The sequence below is a fragment of the Aquarana catesbeiana genome, linkage group LG04, assembly GCF_042186555.1.
Source record: "Aquarana catesbeiana isolate 2022-GZ linkage group LG04, ASM4218655v1, whole genome shotgun sequence".
Taxonomy (NCBI): domain Eukaryota; kingdom Metazoa; phylum Chordata; class Amphibia; order Anura; family Ranidae; genus Aquarana; species Aquarana catesbeiana.
This window is the reverse complement of record NC_133327.1, coordinates 5,479,463-5,495,832: the sequence shown is the minus strand read 5'-3', so window position 1 is coordinate 5,495,832 and position 16,370 is coordinate 5,479,463. Positions and strand designations below refer to the sequence as shown.

The window sequence follows — 16,370 nt, the reverse complement described above, 5'->3', positions numbered from 1 at the left end:
ACATGGCTGTGTATATTGAATAAACAACAAGAGGAACAAAGGGTAAAAAAAAAGAAAGTCAACATGGGTAACATAAGAAGTGGATCTTAGAACGGATCCGTGTGCAGGTATAGTTGCTACTGGATCTTTGGAGGGGAAGAGGTGAAATAAACTGTTATCTCCTGTCCCTGGAGAAATTTGTGTGTAGTCGTGTGCTATATTCATGAGTTTCCACCGGCACTTTTCTTTTGTGAGCGCTTGTGGGATGCTACTTGACATTCGTTTTGAATTGATTGCGGGCCTGCTGGAGATGAATATTGTGCGGCCTGGTCTGGGAGTATATCCCATTTTCGTAGAGCCGTGATCCCTTATCCCTTCCTCCAGTGTTGAGACCAATATAGTGACCCCATTATGGGTGATAGAGTGTGTCGCTGAGTATTTCCACTTTTGGAGGATTTTGTGATTCCTCAGCGCCTTAGTGATTGTCGCCAGGTTGCGGCGTCTTTGTAAGGTATGCCTGGAGAGGTCAGGGAGTAACCGTATATTGGCGTACTGTGGAGAAATTTTTTTGGTTTGCGTGACGCTTGCAGTATTTGTTCATTTACATGGTAGTAATGAACTCTCATTAATACGTCCCTGGGGGTTTCATCAGGGAGAAAGGACGGCTTGGGGACCCTATGGATCCTGTCCACAATAAGGTCTTGTGCTGTCAGTTCTGGCACTAGTGTGGTGGAACATGGTGTGGGCATATTGCAGGAGTTGGTTAGGGGGAACAGACTCTGGGATGCCCCGCAGTTTGAGGTTGTTCCTTCTGGATTTATCCTCAAGGTCTGTGATTCTATCTTTCATCCATGTTATATCTTCTCCCTGTGCTGTGTGGGCCTCTACAATCATATTGTATGAGGATGTATATTCCTGCATCTTGCTTTCTACATGATTCACCCTGGTACCTATGGCGTGTACTTCTCTTTGGCACTTGTTGATCCCTCTGACCTTGTCAGCCTGCAGCGATGATCTTAAAGAGAGCAGCATTTCTTTCATGTGTGTTCTGGACTGAGGTGTTGTGTTATGGCCAGCTTACCTCCATTGCTGGGTCAGCCTGCGGCCTGGCTGGAGAGTCTCTCCTCGGTTTTGATTTAGCTGGACTCCGTGTGGAGGGGCTGGATGTCCCAGAGGAGGATTCGCTGTGTGGCTTGGCTGTGAGGGAGAATGTGGATGGCATCCCACAACAGTTGCTGTTGTGCGCTCCAGCCCTGTGATCAGGCCCTTGGTCCCACGCGCCGCCTCCATTTTGTTGTAGCCCATGCTGGGCTAAGGTGCAGCGGGTCTATGCCGAGGCGATGACGGTGTTTGTGGCTGTGGATGGTGCCGGTGGGCTCGGATTGTGGCGGATTATTTCCAGCAGACAAACGGAGCTCCTATGCTAAGCATCCATCTTGGAGCTCAGTGTGGGTGAGATCTTGATATGGGATGCTGAAGTCCCGCCACTACAGTGTTTCATTTCTGTATTGCATTTATAAGTTCTTACGGTAATCAACTGTTGCAACTTTAGCTACAAGAGACACTTCCAGCTCACCCCATATATCTCCCCATGGTGAATCTATTTGTTGCTAACATCTAGACTCTATATCCACCCACAATTGCACATGCGATTATCTCTGGATAGCATATATCCGCTCTTGTAGCTAAATATCACAGTGGCTGTTTCCTCGGATCAATATGCCTGCTTCCAATGTTTGACACCTCTGTGTGTTATAGAATTCAAGGGATCCTTGAACAAAATATTTCTTTCAAATTGGTGCTACTGGATGCCTTATCTCAGGCTTTGAACTATCAGCCATCCCCGTGTATATGTGGAGTGACTGTGAGTGTTCTGATGAACCCGGGCTGTTTTTTAATCAAGACAACATTGCCATTAAGTTTTAATCATTCTATTGGCGAAGGTTCTGATTAATTGCTCTGGCTATTTTGCCAAATGATATCTGATTGTTATATCAATACAACTTTGTACCTATTCCGCAGTGTGTGTTCCATTTGAAGCCCCTTATTAAATCTCTCTGGTTTAATTTACTCTGTATGCATTTTTTTAAGGCTTCAGGAACCCCAGTTATAATTAAGCTGAGTCAGTGACGTACTTAATATATACTTAGTATATATATTTTTTTTTAATTTAAACTTTCTGTGTTGAATTTCTCCTTTCTATATCTGTTAATGTCGGATAAATACTTAGTGCTGTTTAAAAGACTTACCTTTATGAACACTCATGTATATGAGGAACACCAATTAACAGTCTGGGCAACGTTTAGAGCTTATTGAATTGGACTAATACTATGGTCTGCGACTTTGATCAAGTAATTGAGTGGATATATAATAACATGTACAAATGAATATATGCCAATGAACAATATGCTACTCCTTTGGAAATCATGTGCTGATGGACCTCCTTTGTGAATTTATCTTATACATGTTCCTGCGGGGGAAGAATAACACTCTGATGTCCATCTTCCATTTATGTGACCTCCTCTGGACCAGGAACTACACATATATATTCAATAGTGATCTATATATACTTGTGTGAGGGAGGTAAGATGCTACATATCCCTGAGGGGACATACCTACATGTGTAATCTACCTTCTCTGGACCACAGGTGTTTAAATCACTGGCTTCATGCAAAAAAATTGATTTCCCAGTTTACTTGAGCAGACCAACCAGCATGACTGCACAGTGTATTCTACTGTCATTACGAATGATCAAACTTTCTTATGCAAGCCCACTATGGTAACTTATGGTTAAGGAGCCTATACAAAGTCATATAAGAAAATCATAAGGCAAAATGTTCTTTTCACAATAATTTGTTTTTGAAAAGGAAATACACTTGTTGGACTGTACAAGGACTGTAGATACATCATGAACTCATCTATGAAAGAAATTTGCTTCTTCTTTTACCGCGCGATTGATTAAAATCTTATAGCTGTTTGATTGATGGACTTCCATATGATCAATACATATGCAATATGGGTGACCACCCACCACGAGTTGAAGGATATGCATTAATATATATGAAACACTAATGTTGGATTGATAGGCCTATAGAACTCTAAAGTCATATCTTGACATCTAAGAGCCAGATAGTAGGAGCAGGTTGGCTGGAACATGTTTTAATATGTCTTGTGATATATGTGAATTTTATATATTTTTGCAATAAAGGTCGACTTTTGTATATGAATGGGAGTACTCTCACATCCATATTCATCTTCTCTCTCTGCCCTACCCCCCTTTTTTGTGGCATCAATATTATTCCAGGATTTAGATAATTATTTAATGCATATGGTTTATACATAGATAGGGTTTGAGCATCATCCATTTTGATTTTGAGTGGTTTTGGTGTTCCAATAGTGGAGTAGCTCTCCCACCTGTTTACAGGGATTAGAGGGTTGAACCTTGTAGGACTCCACAGCGTGGCCTTTTTATGATAAACTGGGGATGAGCAAATGTGTTTGTGTTCAGTTCATGGAACGTTCATTGAACCCATCACGATGTGTGAACATTGCAAACTCGAATCCGAAAATTGTTTGAATTCTATGGGGGTTGAATTGTGAAATAAATTCTGGGAATTTTCAAGGCTGATAGGAAGAGGATTGTCAAACAAAGGGCATGGGGTGCTGGGCATTGAAAAATTGGTGGAAAAACCTGCGCTAATGAGTAAGACAAAGTGAATAAAAATGCTTAAATTCGCAAAGTGCAGCTGCAACAAAATACTTCAAATATCCATAAAGTGAAAAAACCATATAAACTAAAATTGTGCGCTAGCATAAATATAACATGTAATGAGGTTTTACGATTGAAAAGCTCCTTGGGATAATACCCGGAGCTGTAGTATGTTTAAATCCCAGTGCAGAGAAATAACAAAACAACAAATTAAAAATTATAAATTATATCATATCTCCATAAAAAATTAGTAAAAAAAGGAGTGAGAGTTCAAAACGTGCGATTGGACCCCCAATCGCTTGAAAAACACCACATTCAGTCCATGAAAGACAAGTTAGCAAAAACAGAGTATATGAAGAGTAAAAGCCGTTCCTTTGATGAGTCACATCAGGGTAGAAAGGTGAAAGATGTAGAAACACTTCCAAGCCACCTATAGTTGCGGGAGAGGAGTAATGGATGTACCCTTACCGCACTTGTTGGACCTCCTCTGTGGCGAGGTCATACGAGCTTGCAGATATAACCCTCTGCAGGGACATATGGATATCGATGTCCGGGTCTTATTTGCGAGCACCACCCACTCAAAACTGATCTTACTGCTGCAGCGTCAGGAGGGAGACTCGTGATTCAGAGGATCCGTGAATAAGAGAAAAAAAAGGGGGAAAACTCCAATAGTGTAGTAGTAATAGTAAGGAGTTTATTACTTAGCTAGACCAAAGGTCTTAATACAAAAATACAAGTATAAAAAAGGTTAGATTTAAAAAAGCCGGCATAAACACAAAGGCTGAACGCCCGTGCAAACATGGGATGCGTGATGGCAAGCACTGCGAGACCACGCCCTACATGTTTCGTCATACGTGACGTCTTCTACGGGGCACGTACTGGTGGGCATTGACCTGGGATGGCATGAAAAAAGCCAAATTTAAACACCTAACAGTGGGGAGTGGGTCCTTCTAATGTTTCATGCTCGGGAGATGCATTTATGCTATATGTGGCATTACAAAACATTACAGTTATCCCATACAACATCAGCAACACAGTATTCTGCCACTCTGAACTTTTAATTTGTAATTTATTTTTTTACTTTTGCATTATTGCTTGGCTTAAATACAGAAGCAGCACCCCAATATGAGTTATTATAACTTTGAATTGGCTTTTTTGTTTTTGGCTGTAATAACTGATTTATTATCCAGTGTTTATACAGTGCCTTGAAAAAGTATTCATACCCCTTGAAATGTTCCACGTTTTGTCACGTTACAACCAAAAATGTATTTAATTGGGATTACAGTATATGTGATAGACCAACACAAAGTGGCACATAATTGTGAAGTGGAAGGAAAATATTTTTTTCAAAATTTTTTACAAATAAATATCTGAAAAGTGTGGCGTGCATTTGTATTCAGCCCCCTTTACTCTGATACCCCTAACTAAAATCTAGTGGAACCAATTGCCTTCAGAAGCCACCTAATTAGCAAATAGAGTCCAACTGTGTGTAATTTAATCTCAGTATAAATACAGCTGTTCTGTGAAGACCTCAGAGGGTTGTTAGTGAACTTCAGTGAACAAACAGCATCATGAAGGCCAAGGAACGCACCAGACAGGGCAGCTATAAAGTTGTGGATAAGTTTAAAGCAGGGCTAGGTTATAAAAAAATGATGAGACAAAGAAATGTCTCCAAAAGGATAGCAAGTATGAGGATCAGCCATGGTTTATCAAAAAATAGAAAACCTTTATTCATAAATCAGCAAAAGAGTTAAACCACTAGGGGTGAAGTTTACACCTTTCTAGAGATAACACCCCCCCCCGGTGCATCCAATTAAAAACACATACAGAAATTGACAATGTTGTCACAATATGGCGCCAAACACAATCCCCCCCACGCACACACACACACACGCACACACACATGCGTAATCAGCATGGAAGGACTGGGACTATTTGGGTGACTTAGAATACTGGACCGTCTACACCTGGCATGTCTGTAAATATGGCTTGTGCACTGATAATATAGATAGATTCGGTTAGACAGGCATATAAGCCACTTCTGATGGTATGGCACAGAAATAGGAAATCCTGGACCGGTTATGCTGGTTTTACAGTGGGGCAAAAAAGTATTTAGTCAGCCACCAATTGTGCAAGTTCTCCCACTTAAAAAGATGAGAGAGGCCTGTAATTGTCATCATAGGTATACCTCTACTATGAGAGACAAAATGTGGAAACAAATCCAGACAATCACATTGTCTGATTTTTGAAAGAATTTATTTGCAAATTATGGTGGAAAATAAGTATTTGGTCACCTACAAACAAGCAAGATTTCTGGCTCTTACAGACCTGTATGTTCTTCTTTAAGAGGCTCCTCTGTGCTCCACTCATTACCTGTATTAATGGCACCTGTTTGAACTTGTTATCAGTATAAAAGACACCTGTCCACAACCTCAAACAGTCACACTCCAAACTCCACTGTGGAGAAGACCAAAGCGCTGTCGAAGGACACCAGAAACAAAATTGTAGACCTGCACCAGGCTGGGGAGACTGAATCTGCAATAGGCAAGCAGCTTGGTGTGAAGAAATCAACTGTGGGAGCAATAATTAGAAATTGGAAGACATACAAGACCACTGATAATCTCCCTCGATCTGGGGCTCCACGCAAGATCTCACCCCGTGGGGTCAAAATGATCACAAGAACGGTGAGCAAAAATCCCAGAACCACATGGGGGGACCTAGTGAACGACCTGCAGAGAGCTGGGACCAACGTAATAAAGGCTACCATCAGTAACACACTACGCCGCCAGGGACTCAGATCCTGCAGTGCCAGACGTGTCCCCCTGCTTAAGGCAGTACATGTCCGGGCCCATCTGAGGTTTGCTAGAGAGCATTTGGATGATCCAGAAGAGGATTGGGAGAATGTCATATGGTCAGATGAAACCAAAGTAGAACTGTTTGGTAGAAACACAACTCGTCGTGTTTGGAGGAGAGAGAATGCTGAGTTGCAACCAAAGAACACCATACCTACTGGGAAGCATGGGGGTGGCAACATCATGCTTTGGGGCTGTTTCTCTGCAAAGGGAACAGGACGACTGATCCGTGTACATGAGAGAATGAATGGGGCCATGTATCGTGAGATTTTGAGTGTAAACCTCCTCCAATCAGGAAGGCCATTGAAGATGAAACGTGACTGGGTCTTTCAGCATGACAATGATCCCAAACACACCGCCCGGGCAATGAAGGAGTGGCTTCGTAAGAAGCATTTCAAGGTCCTGGAGTGGCCTAGCCAGTCTCCAGATGTCAACCCCTTTAGTATCACTTTAATGATCTTCACAGTTCAGCAAATAAAGGGTATAGCATATCACAAATAGCTCAGTTGAAGAGTATGTAAAGATGGGATAAATAGATTTTGCCCACAGGCTCTCACCACTCCATGGTAATAAGCTGAAATGGAGGTGGTATATAGTCCATCTTCCTTCATGGATGCTTCAGTCAGCGTTTTCTGGTGGTCTTTCCTGACAATCTAACATTAACAGACGCTTTTGACACTTTGTTGGAACCAGTGACACTTACCCTACGTTCACACCTATGCTTTTTTTAGTGCGTTTTGCAGTTTGCAGAAATGCACTACAGTCCATTTAACATGGTTTCCTATAGTACACGTTCACATCTATGCAATTTTAAGAGTGTGTTTTTGGAAAGGGTCAGGGACTTTTTTCTCGCAGCAGTTTTGTGTGTAATAGACTTCAATGGACCCTCACCAGAAATGCAAGTGTGGCACTTTTTATGTGTTTTTACATGCGTTTTGCATGTTGCGTTCTACATCTTGCATTTTGCATGTTGCGCTTTGCATTTTTTTCTTCAACAGACAATGTAGAGCTGTTTGCTAAGGTGTGGGCTGGGGCTTCCCCACTGACAGCTGCATGTAAAAACAAGGTTTGGATTTTGAGAGGAACCCCAGGCCAAAATTTAAAAAGATGGTGTGGGTGCCCCCCAAAATCCATACCTGACCCTTCTCCTGAACCATACCAGGCCATAAGCCCTCAACATGGGGAGCTCTGCCCCCACCCAAAAGCACCTTGTTCCCATGTTAATGGGGACAAGGGCCTCTTCCCCACAACCCTGGGTATTGTTTTTTGGGGGTCAGTGGGCAGAGGGCTTATTGGAATCTGGAAGCCCCCTTTAACAAGGGGGTCCCCAGATTCTGATTCCCATGTGAGTGAGTATGGGGTACTCATACCCATACTACCCAGTACTAGTAAGACAGTACAAGAGTTTTTAACAATTCCTTAAAAAAAAAGTCATCCAATGTCAATCATGATGCCCGCCGCCACTGTCGGACCCCCAGAAAAAATCTCTACTCGCAACAAACACTACCAAGGCATGCCTGCTCTGCCATGTCACATTTCTTACATTATGGGGCAGGGCCACCCAGCAACGTCACCTGGTGGCATCACCCCCCTGTGACGCCATCGGCTGTTGCAGGATGGGCCTCCGACATCACAGGGGACATGGCTGGGTGGCCCTGCCCCTTAACTATTTAAAAAATGTCACACGGTTGAGCAGGCAGAACACGGGAGTGATCGTTGTGAGTGGAGGTGTGACAGGTGTCGTGATTGATGTTGGATCTACATTGGGAAGATTTTTGTTTTTTAAAAAGGACTTGTCAAAAACTTTTGTGCTGTCTTTATTCACATTTACACTTTTTTAGTGAATGGGTAGGGGTACTATGTATCCCATACTCATCCACATGGGGGACTGGGATCTGGGGGCCTCCTTGTTAAAGGGGGCTTCTATAATTCGATAAGCCCCTGGCCCGCAGACCCCCAAAACCACAGCCCAGGATTGTGCATAAGAGGCCCTTGTCCCCATTACCTTCCCCCCTGCCCCAAAGCACCCCCCATGTTAAGAGCATGTGGCCTGGTATGGTTCAGGAGGGGGGGCGCTAGCTTGTCCCTTCCCTTTCCTGACCTGTAGAGCTGTTTGCTTGGTTATGGGTCTGGTATGGATTTTTGGGGACCCCCTCTCCATTTTTTTTTTTAAATTGACGTGGGGTTCCCCTCCAAATCCATACCAGACCCAATTTTTTTTACATTAAGCTGTCAGCAAAGTGTGCCTAGCCAATGTGTTTTGTGTACGATGTGTGCTGTATTTACTAAGGGATGTGAAGGATTGTATTCCCTTCTTTGCAGGGAAGGAAAATCCAAAACATCCACACTGTCGGGATGGAGCTTTACATGCAGAGCTCCATCCAGCCTCTCTCCTCAACAATCAGCGGGTGCCAGTGGACATCCATTGGCCGGCACCTGCTGATCAGCTTCTGCTGTGACTAATCACAGCAGAAGCAGCACACTCACTCCCCCTACCACAGAAGTGCAGAACCACATATATATACATGATTCCACACAGAACAGCTGATTTGTAGCAGTAAATCTGCTATGGGGCGGTCAGAAAGTGGTTATTAGAGAGATACAAAGAAACATTGTTTATAAACTTTGCTTAGAAGGGAGATTGAGAGACACTATGTAATATGGTTTACAAACATTTATCAGACAAGAGCTAGAGAGATATAAAGTAACATTGTTTATAAACATTGATTAGACAGGAGTTAGAGAGATACAAAGTAACATTGTTTATAAACATTGTATAGATAGAAAAGAGAGAGATGCAAAGTAATATTGTTTATAAACGTTGATCAGGTGGGAAATAGAGAGGTACAAAGTAACATTGTTTATATATATATATATATATAAACTATTGAAGAGCTGAGCAATAGTCTGCATATGATGTTAGTTGATGCAATATGACTGAAAGGTTGTTTGTTTGTTTTTTTTTGTTTTTTTGTTTTGTTTGATTTTTTGTTACTTTTTTGTCTATGGATTTCATAAAATAAAGAGAATATATTACTAAAAGAAATCCTTGTCCAAAACAATAAAAAATAATAATGTATTACTTTTTATAAATCATTAGTAATGACAAAGTTGTTGTTGAATAGTAAGGCTCTCCAAAGAAATGTAAAAATTGGTCTTGTCCATACAGAATGTTAGACCTTAAGTGAATACTGTAATTCTTGCTTTTATAATATTGTATGAATTAAATTCTTCATATCATGTTAGTTTCAACTGATTAGGAAATAAAACACCAGGTAATAAGCACCTTCAAAAATAAAAAAAATGTTTTACCATAAATGGTTTTATTTGTTGTTGTTGAAGTGTAATTTATAATGGGGAATATTTAATTAGGAATACATATAAAATACATTTGTGATATTCATTTCTGCAGTGATATACTGTAGCAATAGTTTGCAATCAATTTTATAAGAACAATTTTAGCTCTTGTACACATATTTTTTACCTGAGCAATCGGTGCCACAGGGTGATGTAGCCGAGTGGCCCCTCCCCTTCCCTTTATAAGGTCTGTGTAAGCGCAGAGCGGGCATACAACAGGAGGCCTCCCAGGAGGCAGAGCGTTTTTATTTGTTTCTGCTTTTCAGGTCTGACGGGCATCATGATTGACGATGGATTTACCCAATACCCATTCACATGGGGGAGGTTCTGGGATCTGAGGGTCCCCTTGTTAAAGGGGACTCTGCGCCCCCCCACCCCAAAGCACCCTGTCCCCATGTTGATGGGGACAAGGGCCTGTTCCCGACAACCCTGGGCTGTGGTTGTCGGGGTCTGGTTGTCAAAATGTAAGAACCACAGGAAACAGTTTTTGACAAGTCCTTTATTAAAAAATAAAAAAATAGTGTAGCACCACCCCCGAAGGAGCCGCTTGGTGAATTTGGATTCTCTGATCTCTGCCTCAACTCCAAGAATGACCTCAACCCCTCTGATACACCTGGTTAAATAAAATTACTGCAAACACATTTAAGAACACATGCAGTAAATACCGTTATCCTGGCTGTGGATTATCACCAAAAATAGACACACACCTGGTAGTGATAAACAAGTTGAATATATTGGCACGGTTTAAAGTATATGGAAACTTACAACACTGTTAAACCTTGCTACAAATAACTAATACATTAGAAAAGACAACCTTCAATATTTAGCAACTGCAGGTAAGGAAGGGCAGTAATCTATATGCCCTTAACAAAGGCGCTGAGAAGGAGGAGAGAAAACTTGTCAACTTCTCAGCTCCTTCTGGGCCACAAACACCCTTGAGAGGAAAACATGCAAAGAAAAAAATGGGTTACACAAGTACAGTAAACACAGTTCTGTAATGTTGCAGGTCCTGAGGGGAAGAATATTAGTGTCTTTGGCTAGCAAACGGTGGGGCCCTTGTAGATTTAAACAAGCTTGCATGGAGCAGTAATCCCCTAGAATGTTCTGTTAGGTAGAGATTAAAAAGGGCAAACTACTAGAGGTGGTAGCTTCCAAACAAGCATCCCATGACACTTAAAAGGGAAATTGGTGTCTGCATGCAGTGTCAGTATGGTGTCAAGAAGGATGTTGGGTTTGCACCCTCTCACCAATCCTCGGTGCAAAGACACAACGATAATCCCAGGTGTTTGTTCAGGCTCCTGATGCTCCTAGTGATGTTGTAAGGCACTGGATCTCTTGCTGATGGCCGATCGATATGATTGATAGCGAAACTCGCAAGGTGAACAGGCAGCGGCCGACCTGATACCCGGATGGGTATCTCGATCCCTGAAAGGCGTTGGTCGCCTATGCTGAGCTGAGTGGTGCTGGGCTGCTGAGTAGGGTCCCTGGACTAAATAGTAGTGGACCACATGGCTTTCTCTGCTCCTGGCTCCCCTCAGGCGTCCTCACTCCTCCGTCTCCAGGCAGTCTCTGGAAAAGCATGGCTTTCTCCCCCTCTGATGCTGCCAGATTCTCTCTCTCTGTCTCCTCAGTCTCAATGGTTTTCCTCACACTTGTCACCTCACTACACTCTCTCTCTCTCTTCACTGTTAAGTGTCACTGTGTCCCAGCAAAAGACTTTTTGAGCATTGATATCTCCCTCTCTTTTAAGTAATCTTGTCTCCTCTGTCTCCTGTCAGCCCGCTCTCTTTCTTTCACCTCAGTCCTTCTCCTCTCCTCATTCTCCTCAGCACTTCCTGACACACCCCTTTTTCCCAGTGAGCTTTTTTTTTATTTCTCAGTTTTCTGGAAGGACAAGTCAGCATCTCTCTGTCTCCATCTTATGGCCAAAAGGAGAAATTGCATTACAAAAATGCCTGCTACAATAGTGTCCCTTGATGTAAATCCATCGTCAATCACGACGCCCAGGGGACCCAAAAAATTTAAAGAAAAATGCTTTGCCTCCTGCAAGGCTATCCACTGTCTGGTCCCGCTCTGTGCTTTGACAGTTCTTATATAGGCAGGGGGCGGGGTCACCCGGCTAGTTCCCCCGTTGGCACCACCCCCTTCTGACATCACATGACTGCACGTGACATAGCCAGATGGCCCCTCCCCTTGCCAATATAAGAACTGTGTAAGCGCAGAGTAGGCATACGACGGGAGGACTCCCAGGACTAATTAACATAATTGACAATGGTTTTACTTGATACCCAGTCACATGGGGGGGCGGGATCGGAGGGCCCCCTTGATAAAGGGGTCTTCCAGATTCCATTAGGCCCCCCACCTGCAATCCCCAACAACCAAAGCCTAGGGTTGTAGGGAAGAGGCTCTTGTCCCCATCAACATGGTGACAAGGTGCTTAGGGGTGGGGGGCAGAGCCTCCCCCCTGCACCAAAGCACTCACCACCCCATGTTGAGGGCATGTGGCCTGGTATAGTTCAGGGGTGGGGTGCTCGCTCACCCCCCCTTTCCTGACCTGCTGGGCTGCATGCTCTGATAAGGGTCTGGTATTGATTGGGGGGGTCCAATGCCATTTTTTTAAAATGTTGGCATTTTTTCTTTCTTTTGTTTTTAAATAGTGGCTGCCAGCAATTGTAACCGTGAGTCAATGTTTATGTGATTTGACTCATTTTTTTTTCTTTAGAAATGTCATTTTTGCTGCAGCATGTGTTCTGCTACAGATGCACCACTTTGTAGACAGGCTAAGGGGACCCCCCATGCAATATATTTAAAGGAATTTTTCATTTTTATTGTATGTTTATTTTTTACAATAAAAATGAAAAATTGCTTTAAACATAGTGCCGGGGGGGGGGGGGGGGGGGCACTGCCTGTAAAGTGGCACTTCTATAGCATATATAGAATATGCTGCAGCAGAAATGATATTTCTAATGAAAAAAATGCAAGAAATTACATTTAAGTTGCTGGCAATACAATAGAATAATGTTAAGGGAAACCCCATGGCAAAATAAAAAAATGGCATGGGGTCCCCCCCAAAATCCATACCAGACCCTTATCCTATGCAGCCCAGCAGGTCAGGAAAGGGGGGGTGAGCGAGCGCCCCCCCCGCCAAACCATACCAGGCCACATGCCCTCAACATGGGGTGGTGGGTGCTTTCGGGCAGGGGGAGGCTCTGCCCCACCATCCCAAAGCACCTTTTCCCCATGTTGATGGGGACAAGGGCCTCTTCCCAACAACCCTGGGCTGTGGTTGTCGGAGTCTGGTTGTCAGAAAGTAAGAACCACAGGAAACAGCTTTTGACAAGTCCTTTATTAGAAAATAAAAAAATAGCGTCCTTCGATGTAAATCCATTGTCATGCACGATGCCCGGTGGACCAGAAAAATGAAAAGATATTAAAATGCTCTGCTTCCTGGGAGGCCTCCCATCGTATATGCCTGTTCTGCACTTTGACGTTTTTTATATAGGCAATGGGAGGGCCACTCGGCTACGTCACCCGGTGGCAGCGCCCCTTCTGATGTCACATGACGTCATGAGATGTCAGACGTGGGCTGTCAAAGTGCAGAGTGGGTAGCCTCGCCAGAGGCGGAGTGTTTTTCATTTTTCTGTTTTTCAGGTCCTGCAGGCGCCGTGATTGACAAGGGATTTACATCAAGGGACACTATTTTTTTTTTGTTTTTTAATAAATGATTTGTCAACATCTGTTTCCTGTGGTCCTTACTTTTTGATACTTTTTTGGTGAATGGGTAGGGGTACGATATACAAGATACCCATTCACATGGGGGGGGCGGGAACTGGGGGCCTCCTTGTTACAGACTACTTCATTAATCACAAATGGATTAATGGGATTAAAGGGGACTTCCAGTTACTGATAAGCCCCCCTCGCAGACCCCAACAACTACAGCCCAGGGTTGTCGGGAAGAGGCTCTTGTCCCCATCAACATGCACCCACCCCCCCATATTGAGGGCATGTGGCCTGGTATGGTTTAGGAGGGGGGGCGCTTCCTGATCTGCCAGGCTGCATACTCCAATAAGGGTCTGGTATGGATTTTGGGGGGACCCCCGCCATTTTTTTTTACAGTTTTTATTTAAAATAGGGCCTGGTATGGACTGGGTGGGGGGGGCTATGTCATTTTTCTTAACACTTTTCTATTACCGGGCGATGCCAGAATCTTTACATTCATCTGTCAGTGAGGAAGCCCGCAGACAGATGATGACTCATGATTGTTAAGGTCATGGGCGGCTGGCTTCCCGGGCCCGCTGCTTAACAACCAGCTATTTCTTCACACAGAATTTTTTCCGACTTATCTGAATTCTAATCATTATGAAAAGTTGGAATTCATTAGAAAACAAACAAAGAAAATTTAAGGAAAACTAAAAGAAATGAAACAAAACAAATTCCGAAACCAAACTAAACGAATTCCATAACGAAATGAAATTAGTAACATAACAAAACTATCCGAAACTAAACAAATTTTTCCATTCTGCACGTCTAATTTCTGCACTCTGTGCAATAATTACTCCTGAGTCTTGACCTCTGTACTCTGTACATTACTTACTTCTGGCCAGTACACTCTGTGCTTTTCTTGTTCTTGACCCCTGCACTCCATGCATTTCTTTATCCTGACCTGTATACACCGCTCTTCAGTGGCGGTGTGTCCATCAAGGGCGCACGGATGCCGCCCCCGCTCTCCATCCACCCCCCTCTGTGTATAATGGATAAATTCATGCATTGCATGAATCTATCCATGGCCGCTGTAGCCAACCCCTATTCAGACGTCCGGCCCCTTTTCGGACACCGGGCACCTGAATTCCAGCGGCGGGGGGTTTATTTTTAAAGCACCTGATTAGAGCCATGGGCTTCAAAGCATTGCGCTCGCAGTTCACCCAGGTGTGTTAGAAGAGTGAATGAATATTCACTTTCCTAACACTGAACCGCCTCTCAGCCAATCAGGTGCGTGGGTCTGTTACCCATCACCTGACTGAAATGACAGGCGCTACGATTGAACGCCTATCGGGAGGAGGGGAGGAGACGCACAGAGGACACAGGAGCCGCTGTCTGACCCGCTGCAAGGTCCCACCGCGAGCGGACGGGTGGGGGTCACAGTGGTCCTATTTGATGGGCACAGTGACAGCATTGGATGTGGCACTGTTTGATGGGCACAGTGACAGCATTTGATGTGGTACTATTTGATGGGCACAGTGGCAGCATTTGATGGGCACAGTGGCAGCGTTTGATGGGGCACAGTGACTGTACTTGATGGGCACAGTGGCTGCATTTGATGGGCACAGTGGCTGCATTTGATGGCACAGTGGCTGCGTTTGATGGGCACAGTGGCTGCATTTGATGGGCACAGTGGCTGCGTTTGATGGGCACAGTGGCTGCGTTTGATGGGCACAGTAGCAGTGTTTGATGGGACACAGTGGCAACATTTGATGGCACAGTGGCTGCGTTTGATGGGCACAGTGGCTGCGTTTGATGGGCATAGTGGCAGCATTTGATGGCACAGTGGCTGCGTTTGATGGCACAACTTCCTTACAGGGTGAGACAGAGGGTCAATTCTGAGCCTTCAGAACAGACACAGTGTAAGAGAAGTCCGGCTGACAGACACGCATCTGCGCACAGGCACGGGCACAAAGAAGGACTTGTATTGGCGCATGCGCGAGCGGGCGCCAAGTGAACCTATTTAAATTGAACACTGACACATGCACATTGTTGAGTGGTCTTTCAGCTTGAGTCTGCTAACCTGATCTGTTCCAGTTTCCTGTACCTTGACCCGGATTCACCTGAACCTTCCCTTGGACCCTGCTTACCCGTGACCCCGGCTTGTACCTGACTCCGCTCCTGCATTATGTTCCTGTAACTCACTGTCCGACTGTCTACCAAACCTGGCTTGTATCCTGTTTTAGCCTCTGCCCCACTTCTTGGTACCTGCTCTGCCCGGCCATTGATGACCTCCGGGCTTACGTCCCGAATTCGCTTCCGCCTGCTGCTCCAGCGATACGGGGACCAGTTCTCAGTGCCCGTCCGGTGTTCTTCAGCCATCCAGTTCCTGCCAAGGCCCAGTCGGTGCCAGCTGCTACATTGGCCCTCGTGCCACTCTGTGTCCTTCACTCCCTGTCATCACTACCAGGGGTGTTGGCCAGGAGGTGCAAGAGAAGCCCCCTCTACAGCTCAGTCTCCACCAGGTACGTGACACACATGTCAGGCAGTGGCAGCCGGCAGGTGCTATGCTGGTGCAGTGCAGGTGGGCAGCTGCTCAGCTCAGTCAATCACAGGCAGGCTCAGGCAGCTCTCTTCAGATGTGCTCTGATCCCCTCCCTCTGGCTCTGAGCCACGCTGTCTGAAGAACATGGACGAGCTGAATAGAGCTAGTTTACTAGGCGCAGAGGCGGCACGCTCTGAATGCTGGGGCGGCCACGGCCTCTGACATCACT

General features: G+C 44.5%; 1 protein-coding gene across 1 annotated transcript in view; it reads right to left on the bottom strand.

Annotated features, from left to right (window-relative positions):
- LOC141141105 (vomeronasal type-2 receptor 26-like) overlaps positions 1–15,978 on the bottom strand; it is a 134,603-nt gene extending 118,625 nt beyond the window's left edge. Inside the window, exon 1 of the mRNA XM_073628813.1 lies at positions 15,680–15,978. Coding sequence (XP_073484914.1) covers positions 15,680–15,978 — 299 coding nt within the window. The remainder of the gene's footprint in view (positions 1–15,679) is intronic.
- Positions 15,979–16,370: the final 392 nt, after the last annotated feature.